The sequence below is a fragment of the Lepisma saccharinum genome, chromosome 20 (genome assembly GCF_977018435.1).
Source record: "Lepisma saccharinum chromosome 20, izLepSacc3.1, whole genome shotgun sequence".
NCBI classification, from domain to species: Eukaryota; Metazoa; Arthropoda; class Insecta; order Zygentoma; family Lepismatidae; genus Lepisma; species Lepisma saccharinum.
The window spans coordinates 25421885-25433754 of NC_139248.1; the positions used below are offsets into that span (position 1 = coordinate 25421885).

The 11870-nt window shown below is 38.1% G+C and overlaps 1 protein-coding gene across 1 annotated transcript; it reads right to left on the reverse strand.

Annotated features, from left to right (window-relative positions):
* Positions 1 to 9592: 9592 nt before the first annotated feature.
* Positions 9593 to 11545, reverse strand: LOC146003393 (glutamate receptor 1-like). The gene has a single exon (XM_083141675.1). It carries the CDS (start codon positions 11543 to 11545, stop codon positions 9593 to 9595), a length of 1953 nt encoding a protein of 650 aa, XP_082997801.1.
* Positions 11546 to 11870: the final 325 nt, after the last annotated feature.

Below are 11870 nucleotides of genomic sequence, written 5' to 3' on the forward strand. Positions count from 1 at the left end.
TGAATTGTTTCAATATTTTGATACCAGTGAACATACAATAATTCAACCCCACAACAAAAAGGTGCCTGGCAAGTTAAAAGATGAGACATGTGGTGATGCTATTGTGGAATTTGCTGGGTTAAGTGCCAAGGTGTATAGTTTTAAAACATGTAGTGGTGTTGCTGCCAAAAAGGCCAAGGGCATTGGCAAAGTAGCTGTTGAAAAAGAGCTTGTATTTGAAGATTATAAAAATTGCATCAAATCCCAGAGTTTAATCAAAACATCAGAATCCAGAATCCAGAGTGTGGATCACTTGCTGACTAGCAATATTGTAAGAAAAGTGGCCCTGGACCCACATGATAATAAGAGATGCATTTTATCATGTGGCATACATACTCTACCATGGGGGCATTGTGATTTGAAAAGTGGTAATCAATGCCCAATTACAGAGCATGATTTGAAATAAATAAACATGCCTATGAACTTATTTGGGTTCAAAAAACAGGCTATTATGGAGCTGCCAACACCACAACCCTCTTCTGATATGCTGTCTAAACTAAGTGCTTTGTTAATTATTCATCTGAACAGCATACTTACAGATGTTGATGATAAAACAGGTAAAACATTGTACATATTTAACAATAATTTAAATCATTACCAATTACCTGTAGGTGGTCAATTGCAATTTATTACAACCCCTGAGGGTAATGTCAAGATTTCAGTAGGGAGAAATATTTACAGAATTAAGCACTCAAACATGATTTCTGGCACTGTATATACTGTTTCTGCTGGTGACTGCTTATATATTGAGGTCCCTGGATCATATGACAAGCTTATACCCTTTTTTATAGAATTAAGAATCAGATATTCAATAATAAATAACCATTAAAATAAAAATGCCTAATGATATATTTGGCCATACAAGGCATGAAGATCACAGTGATGAGATTCTGATGCTTGATGTCAGAGTCAAGAAATTAAGAAGTGATTTACAAGCTTTACAAACCACACTCAATGCCAGTCTTCAATTAGAAATTACAAATTTACAATCACAATGCATGGACCCTCTTCTTAAAATTGATTCTGAACTCAAAGTGCTGCTTCAGAAATATACTGATTTGGCCACATTGGATAATTTTCAAAGTTTGGAAGAAGCTGTAGCAGCTCTTCAAGCCAAATTTAAGACCCAGGCTAACAACTCCGAGCAATTGAAACAACAATTGGAAGAGCAGATAAATAATGTCCAGACACAGCTCCAAACAATTGTCAAAAGCATAAAATCACAAGAAGATTTTGATCTAGTGATTTCCACTCTAAAGGAACAGATTCAATCATTACAGATACCTAATCTGGATCCTCTGAACAATGCCATAGCCGAGGTTAAAGAAAAAATCGAGACACTTGAAAATTTTATGAACAACTTGCCATCTTCTGATGCTTTGAGTGCAATAACTCGGAGTGTTGCAAACATCAAGCTGCAATTTGAAACATATGAAGGTTTTGGAAAAATTCAAAGTTCCATAACCCATCTTGAAGGTACAATAGCAGCAGTGCAAAATGATTTGGCAAATGTACAAGAATCCCGATTGCCTGGTATTGTAGACACACTTGTCAGTGTCCAGCAACAGATCACAAAGCTTGAAAACCTCAACACTGAATCTGAGCTATCTCATTTTCATCACTTGATTGATGATATCCAAACAAAGCTTGAAATTTTACAACAATCCACACCCTCTCAGGCAGATATAGCCCTGCTCCAAAATGCTATGCAAAATGTGGCTGATGCTTCTGAATTAAACAATGTAAAATTGGCACTTGAATCTTTGCAAAATACAGTATCAAATCTCCCGACATCACAGGAACTTAAAAATATAAAGAGGGCAGTGAATAGGATATTGAAATCAGAAGATATCAAGAATATCCAGACAGAGATCAAACAACTCACTCAGACAGTGGCCACTCTACCAACCAATCAACATATTAATGAACTGCATGCCCTGTTTGAGGATATCAGAAGACAGGTCCATGATCTTACAGCTCAAAATTCAAAATTGGCAGTTATTGAAAATTTGCAACAAATTGTAGCTAATATCAAGCAACAGCTAGGGACCATGGAATCCAACCAAGCAAATGCTCTGTCTGTTTTTGCCACCCAGTTCAAGAGATTGTGCAACAATACAAGAAACTTGTTGTGGACATAAAGATCAAGCCAGGCCATGATGATGTTGTTAGGACCATCAATGAGCACCTTGAATCTGTAACAAGCAGATTGCTTACAGCAGAAAAAGAAATAACAGGCATAATCGAGAATCCGAAACATACAGTAATTCTTGAATTGTACAGCATCCCCAACAAAGAATATGATTCTCCATTTACACCAGGTGGCAAAATATATATGCTGTCCCCTGCACAATTTTATTACCAGTTTTTTGTTGGGGGCACACTGAGACCAATCAAGATCAAATATTGGCTTCAACCACAGGCACACCACTACCCCACCTTATCAATAACAAATGCTGATAACAAACAAAAAATCACCAGTGTAGAGTTAGAGGATTTTACAGATCCCAATACATTAGAAACAGCCTATACTGAAGATGATGGCTCTCTGGAATTTAAAATACATATTGGAGACAAATTATATTTAGAAAATCCTGTAGTATCAGCTGCTGAACACCCCATAGTTGCAATATTCTTGTTTACATATTATGTCTAGACAAATTATTGTTGATGAATTACACAGACAGGCCAGACATAATTATAAGAGACTGCCAGTAGTCACAAAAGGCATAGATGATTTATGGCAAAGCGACTTGATTGAAATGGCAAGTGGGCAGTTGAAAAACTTAGACAAAATCAACAAGGGCTACAAGTATCTACTCACTGTAATAGACACATTTTCAAAATTTGCCTGGGCTGTGCCACTCAAATCCAAGACTGGAAAATGTGTTACAGAAGCCATCAGGACAATCATCAATCAGAGTGGAAGATCACCGTGTTATTTGCAAACAGATAATGGCAAAGAATTTTATAATTCTGTGTTTCAACAATTTATTAAAAGCCGGGCAATAAAACATTACTCGAGTTACAGTGATCTCAAAGCCTCAATTGTAGAGAGATTCAACAAAACCCTAAAAAATCTTATGTATAAACAATTTACACTTCAAGGTAATTATAAATGGATTAATATTCTTCCAGAACTTCTACATAAATATAACAATTCTATCCATTCCACAATCAACATGAAACCCTCTGAAGTAACTTCATCTGATGAGCAAAAATTGATCAGGACTGTTTATTATCCTAGATACCAGGCAACAACAAGAAAGGCCAAATACAGGGTGGGGGATCAAGTAAGAATCAGCAAATATAAGCACTTATTCAAAAGAGGCTTTACAAGAAACTGGAGCACTGAATTATTTACAGTGGTTCAAATTAAACCTGGGACTCTTAACACATATATAATAAAAGATCACCGAGGAGAAATTCTCAAAGGCAGGTTCTATGAACAAGAGCTCAGCAAAACTAAACAGCCTGACACATATCTCATAGAAAAAATCATCCGCAGAAAAGGCAGCAAGTTACTTGTCAAATGGCTAGGACTTCCAGAACACAGCTGGATCGATGCAGACAAAATGATAATATGAACACCTGGGATGTTATAAAAAGGCTGCCAGAACCTGAACAGCAGAATAAGAGAAATGGAAAATTGCTGCCTGATAATATTAGGTGTCTTATTGTTGGGCCATCTGCTTGTGGTAAAACCACACTAATGGTTGATAATTTTTTATTGGCACCCAACTGGTTAGACTGGAAAAACAGGCACTTGTATATCTTCTCTAAGAGCTTGGAACAATTAAAATATCAGCAGCTGATGAAGCTATATGATGGATTGGATATTGCCACTTTTGAACCAGATGTTAAGCCACTTCATGAATGTCTCGATAATTCTGTTGTTGTGTTTGATGACATTATACTGGATAATCAAAACAAGGTTAGAAATTTCTTTACACAGGGCCGACACAAAAACATTGATTGCTTCTACCTGGCACAGACTTTTTCAAAAATACCCAAGCAGCTGATCCGAGACAACAGCAATTTTATATGTGTGTTTCATCAAGATCATACCAACCTCAAACACATACATGATGAATATGTAGGTGGGGACTTGAGCTACAATGATTTTTCTAAGTTTTGCAGCAGGTGCTGGAACCAGGACAGTTATGGGTTTGTCACAATTGATATGACAAGAACACCCAATAGTGGCAAATATAGAAATAAAATCAACAATTTTGTAGACATTGAAACATATATAAATAACCATGAAAAGGCCAATTATTGATGATCTTAAATTAAGAGATTATCTTGTAAAAATATTTAAGGGATGGAAATCAGAGAACCGAGGAATTTATGAAAAAACAAACAAACAGAACAGCCTGTAATTGATGCTATTAATAATTTAGGTAAGAATATCAAAACTGTTACAGAGCAAAATCAAAATTTGATCACAGAGCTTGTACCTGTAGCTGCAAGAAACATATTAGATTATCCAATCACCCCACTTTCCAGTATTCATACACCTAGTCCTGTTGCTCCTAGAAGAATTGAAGCTACTCAGGATCCTATTGAATTGGGTCTTCTTGCTCAAAAATATTTAACCACACCTAAAGACAATAAAGATGAGGTGTTTGGCTTATATGCTGACACAGAGCTTGATGGGAGCATCATACATAGAATTGGCAATTTCAGAGTAACATTTATGGGAGATGATATAATTGTTTATTCAGAATCTCGTCTCGGAGAAAAAGGTGCTTTTGTTAAATACACCGGAACACCTGGATTGTGGGAACTGATGACTAGGAAAAGGCCTGGCAGCTATACAGATCAAGATTATGAGGATTACAAAGAAATATTAATAAAATCAGATGCTCTATACCAGAACAATGATCCCACACAAAAAAGAGTCAAGTCTAGCAGTGGGGCAAAATACAATAATTTAATCAAGCCCATATGGTCACAGATCAAGACTGGCAGTGGAATCAAACAATACAACACCCTGCCTAAAGAATTTGTGTGGGTTGATGATGTCAGGAAACTTGTAGATAGGTTATTGGTCATAGCTGGGGAGGAAAATGCTGGCAACCACAATTTTTACAATGAAAAAGTTGGAATTATGGACATGATAAGCACAAAAATGTCTAATTTTATAGTGAATGACACTAAGGGGATTGGATATCTCATAAAAATTATTAATACTCTACCACCTAAATTTTGGAATATTTCTGAGGGTCGGGGGTTGGTTAATGACATTATAAACAAGCTGCCATTTGAACTACACATTCCAGGCTATCAGTATTGTGGTCCAGGCACAAAATTGGATCATAGATTAAACAGAGGTGATCCTGGTGTTAATCCCCTAGATGCTGCTTGTAGAGACCATGACATAGCATACAACACACATACTGATCTTGACAAGAGACATGTTGCAGACAAGAAATTAGAAGAGGCTGCATTTGGCAGATTTGTAAGCAAAGATGCTTTTTTAAGTGAAAAAATAGCAGCATTGGGGACCACCATAGCTATGAGCACCAAACAAAAACTGGGGTGGGGGTTGTGAATATGTATATAATAAACCTACAATGAAGGACAAGGGTGTTATGTATCAAATACCTTATGCAGGTCTCAAATCGCTTAAAACTATTGACAGTCTCTTGACCAAAAAGCAGCGCAACAAAAAAAATTCTTGTATTGCAAAGGGGCATGGTATGAAATTGTTGCTTAGTACCCCCCAATTAAAAAAATTACAGCAATCCAGGAAAAAATCACATGTGGGGGGATTTATATTTACTATCCCTGCCATCTTAGCAGCACTTGGGGCTGTTGGGAGCTTGGCCGGGGGATCAGCTGCCATAGCAAAAACAGTAATAGATGCCAAGAAAAATAGGGCAGAATTAGATGAGCAGAAGCGCCATAATCTAGCTATGGAGAAAAAAGGCAAAGGTGTTAAGAGAGCCATGAATAAGTTTAAAAAAAACAAGAGCCGCTTACAAACCAAGATATTGAAGCTTTAATCAAGCCACTGGGCATCAAACATTTTAGAGGTGTGTACATGTCTGATTCTTTACCGGAACAACCACTCAACAAAGAGTGTGGCATTGTTAATTTGGATAAGTACAAAAATCAGGGCACTCACTGGATCTGTTATCTTAAATATTTAAACAATGAGGCATTTGTTTTTGATTCATTTGGAGGTGTTCCACCTGAAAATTTAGTAAAATATTTAAAATCACCTAATCTTTATTACAATAATGCCCGTGTTCAAAACTTCAAAGATGTTAATTGTGGACATCTGTGTTTATCTGTTCTCAGATATATGTCTCAAATAAATAAACCATCAATTGAAGATTTTCAAAAAGCCTTGTGGTATCTGAAACATCATGGGGGTATTCCATCTCACCAGCCAAAATTCAATATTGAAACTCAAATTGCATGATGACATAGTGTATCCCAAAACAATAGCTCTCAGAGCATTTTACGGCATGTACTTGATCCCCAATATTACGCACCACAACAACACAATTGCAGTAGGGGATCAAAAAATTGTCATCACTCCAGGGCAGTATAATCTATCCACTCTAAATGCTCAATTACCCAGAGGTATAGTTTTAAGTCAAAATTCTGTCACTCACAGAGTAGAGATTGTATCTGCCACAGAAACAGTGGATCTGGGTACTATAGGAGAGCTGTTAGGCTTTGAGAACAACACAAAACTTGAACCGGCCATCAAACACACTGCTATGAATATACCTAAATTCTTAGCCATAGAGACTCTGAATATTCACTGTAATGTGGCCGAGGGTATGATCACCAAATCAAATGGCATAGGCACTCACAAACAAACCGGCATCATTGCAACATTCAAACCTAATTCCGAATTCATGGAGCCCATCATCTACAATCCATCCCCAACATTATATTTTCCTGTGTGCCATAATAGAATAGATTATATTGAATTGATGGTCACTAATGAAAAAGAAGAATTAGTTGATTTTGCTGGAGCCACAACAACTGCAATCATAGAGATTAATATTTAAATAAAAATACATACAATGGAAAATATTGAGAGTTATGAGCTACAATCATTCCCCCCAAACAGGAGGACATTTGCAAATTTAAATCAACCCAACACAGAAATTGAGGTTGATCTTGATGTAGGGGATGGCTTTATACACCCCCACAGAGCAGATCTATACATCAAATTTGATGTTGTAAAGCTCGATGGAACAGATTATCCGGCAAATTCAAATATAAGATTGGTAGACAATTTTGTGCCGCATCTGTTCTCTGAAATTGAGATCAGAAAGCATGGTGTTGTTATAAACAGAGTGGATTATCCCGGCATTACCTCCACAGCTTTGGCAACATTAAAATTATCCAAAACCGAGGCTTCTTACTACAAAATCGGTGGATTTGAGGCTGGTGAGAAAATATTATCTAAAAACCACACTGTGCTGTTCCCTATGCGCCTGTTGCCAGGATTCTTCTCAGATTACAAAGATATCATGTGGAAGGGTGGGTTAAGAATTACATTTAGAAGAGCTGCCAATGATAATAATGCTTTGATGAGGTACAGTACAATAAACTCTACCGGGGAAGCTCTGCCTAATACCTTACCAGATGCAGGCAAATGCATTATTCAGACTATGGAGCTAAGAATCCCTGTTGTTGAGTATGAAGCCAGTTATGCTCTTAAATACAAAGCTGATATCCTAAAAAATCCACAGGTTCTTTTGCAATTTTATACATATCAATGTGTACAGAAGCCTGCCGCTGGTACCTATTATGAGTTTGATGCTACAAATTCATTCTCCAGTATACAATATGACATGCCTGATTTTGTGGTAGTATTGTTTCAGACTGGGAGACACAACAATCAGGAAAAAAATTCAAGTAAATTTGATAGCTGCAACATCAAGAACATATATCTTAAAAATGGCAGAAATGAGGTATTTCCTAGAGAAAATTACAATTTAGACATTTCCAAGGATGATTTCCTCAAATTATATGAGGCTTTTTCTTCCTTCAAAAGAGTCACTACAGGCAATACTGACATGTATTACACACCAGATGAATTCAAAGCACAGAGGCCCATGTTTGTCATCAACACCTCAAAAAGAAAACAGGTTGTGGTGAATGACAGGACAAACATTAAAATTATCTGTGAATTCCATGAGGCATTACCTGATGACACCATTTGTAGTGTTATTCTCATAGGGGAAAAATCATATGTTTATGATGTAAGAAATGAGAGAGTCACGGAGCAATTCTAGAAGAATTACATTGTTTTAATATTAGATAAACAATTTGAACCTGGTATCCAATTGAACTTAAACCAGAAGTAAATATGTATGTGTGTGGGTAGGTGTGTAGCCTAGTTTTAAGTGTGGCCCCAAGAGGGGCATATTTTTAACAAGTTTATAGACAACAATCTCTCAGAAGTGCCTTTTATAAGTGTATGCAAATCAATCTGAGGGGGGTTCATACTTTCCGAAAAATTCCCGAGGGCATTTTTACAAAAATCTTGGATTAGGCAGGGTTCCACACTTGAGCAAAAAGCTCATATGGGCATGTTGAGCTTGTTTTAAGTGTAAGCAAATCTGCTTGAGGGGGGCTCATACTTTCCTGTGCTGGTAGTACAGTCAATACCACTACTTACTTCCAAGTAGTCCAAAGTAGGCTGCTTACGATTGGCTCTATCTAACCTTATAAATGTGATTGGTTTGTACACTTTTTTCTTCAAATGGTGTCTACGGGAGAGGTGGTTAATATCGCCATTGCTGCGCTTACTTACGTCGTATGTTAACACGCATGGCAGATTGACAATTTCATGTTTCTTTTGCTTGAAACGTGTTTCAAAACAGCTCGAAACAAATGCCTTACAATAACAGGACTTCCGGACGAGAACGAGTCCATTCATCCATTCTTCTCGAAGATTTATTAGCAATGTATTTGCACGAAGGAAGAACAACGCTTAACAGAGACATCTGTTGGGCTACTGCTAAACTACTAGACTGCTGCATAGGATGCTTCTGGAGGCCGGTTGAGGAGTCTTGTTCTCCACCGTCTTTGATGCTACAAGAAGAGAATTAACCGAGCACAACCAGAACCACCATCTTCGTCGAATTCACTTCTTGACAGTTTGCAAGGCTGTAGGAATTCGACAAATACAAGCACAAAACTAGATATTAATACAGAGGAGTCGTCACACGTATTTGAGTTAAGAATCAATTTAAACAGTTAACATCTAGGCTTATCCTCCTACATCACTCAAACTTATGACACGTGTATTGCTCTTAATTTTGCACTCGTTTTTAATTAACCCTTGAGGATAGGCAAGATTTATCACACAACCAGTTTGCGTTACTTTTGTTAATGAAGCATGTATCAAGCAGGTGTCCTCACGTGATATCTGATACCAGAAACCGTAGCCAATCACGCGCGACTGAGGGAATTCTGGGTACCCATAATTCCTTCGGCAGCGTCAGTTTGTGCTGTGATGCCGTACAGGTTGGACGCGTGTTCCTAAAGTCCGATGTTAAGACTCCCCGAACGCTTAACTCTGTAGTTGTGCATTTAGCATTGCTTCAAGCGTTTTCAACCTTCGACAATTACGACTTTGCTCCTTTGCCCTCGTGTCTTCTCCAAATCGTTTCCGGTTCAACCACTCAAAGAGAAACACAAGAACTGACACTACCTCACCAGCCATCAGCAGTAAGAATGCACCAGCAACGTGCAAGAGCTTTATCGGCCGTGGCTTTCCCGTGTCTTGATCTCTGAATGTGAAGGGAAGGAAGAGTTTTCTGTCCATGAACTCACGAAACGTCTCCTTGTCCCATTGAACAACAACACCGGAATCACGGAGCCACATAATAACGCCGTTGAACTTTTCAGCAACAGGAGAAGCTCTTTCGTACATGACACTCACATGGAAGTTCATGACGTCATCTTTCATGAGGTACAGTTCGCTGAGAATGCTCTCGGGAAGGTCTATGGTGCAGATGTGCTTATAGTAGTACCTTTCCACCAACATAGCCATCTTGTGGTCTCTCACAAGGCGCAGAACCTCGTCTAAATCCGTCATTTCGAAATATCTGTCCTCAATTTTCTTAATATGTTCGTCATTGGTGCCGTAGAAGACGGCAACCCAGGACAAGTCCCGAATCCCGTATCTCAGTCCTGAGTCTGCAAAGTCCTCCAAGGTTTCTATTGCTTTCTCGAAGAGAGGAAAGGTCAAGAACGATACGAGGTTGCAATTGTAAGCAGTGATCAACAACATAGATGCAATGGACAGCCAAATAATCATCATTCTCACTGAAGACAGAGTTGGCTCTGCAACACTCAGACCCACGAGAATACTGACAGAATTCATCAGCTGATAAATGTAGCTAGAATCCTCGGCTCTCTCCTGAACAGAAAGGAGCTTCAATATAATCCAGTGTAAAACGTAAAGAACGACGGACATGGCAAGACAGTAAAAGAAAATGGCGATCCACATTGACGTCGTAAACGGATTCAAGACGGACGATAGGTTTTCTCTGAGTCTTGGCTTCGGGGTGAGAAACGTTATGCCTGATTGTGCATAGTCTACAGACAGTTCCATGATGACATTATGAAATTCTGTGATGTAGGCGCAAGGTATCCCAGCATGCACTTCTCCCTTGAAGACAGACCCAACCACACCAACTGATGAACCGTTTTCTAACACTGCACCGAAACCATAATTGTCAATTTTGACATTCCAGGTGAAGTTGTGTTTAATTGCAACTTCGCGAGCTACCCTGAAATCCCTTCCTTCAATTAGATCTCCTTGCACTATGGTCACGTGACTGTGATCCACGAATCCCAAGCCCATGGACAACCCACCCAGGTTATCCAGTTTGTCTTCGACCTCAAAACGATCCGACAGCTTCTCCTTCCAAGTTGCCACAGTCAGCAACTTTCCTGGATATAAATTATTGGCCACCTCAAATGTGTATAGTTTGTATGTGAATACTTCACGCATCTCATCAATTTGCTCTCTTGTTAAGATGAACGTATAAGGAGAGAATTTCAAAAAGTCTCTGTCGATTCCATGAACTAGATGTTCGTGACCTTCTGCCAAAACAATCAGATATTTCCTGATTTCCCTTTGAAATGCACGCCGAATCGCACTGTAGAGGTTTTTAGTGATTGTACCAATTTCTAGAGTTGCTATTACAAAATGTCTACAACCCAAATCCATATTCCTAATGAACAAATTGTCCTCGACATTGATTTCGAGTACACGAGAGGCTTGAATCCATGCCACGGACCCGTTTTGAAATGTGTAGCCACTTCCATTTTGCAAAGGGGAGTCGGCATCTTCAATCACAACTACGCAATAGTCGCTCCAGAAGTATTCTCTGATTACGGCTTCAATGTTTTTTTCAAAATTCCGATCTGCTTTTGTAGTAATAGACGAGATGTAGTTAAGTACTGCTCCTCCATGTTGGACCATAGAGATGAGGAAAAGAAGTTGCAGTCTCATTCCCACAACTAGAAAAGTCAATAAACTATATGTAAGAATGTTACAGATATGTTCAATAATAATAATTTATTAATTATTATTTATTAATTATAATTTTTAAATAATAATAATTATTATTATTCAATGGTAATTATTATATTACTGCAGTTAGCAGCGACAACACAACTTCCGATTATTAGTTTTTAGGCTATGGTTACCAATTAAACTACAACTTTTATGTCTCTACTATTCTAGGGTTTCCAGATATTTCATGAAAAAGGACGGGGCACTTATTTTTCAAGGATACGATGCACAATACGTATTTCTTCTAACGGAACGTGTTATA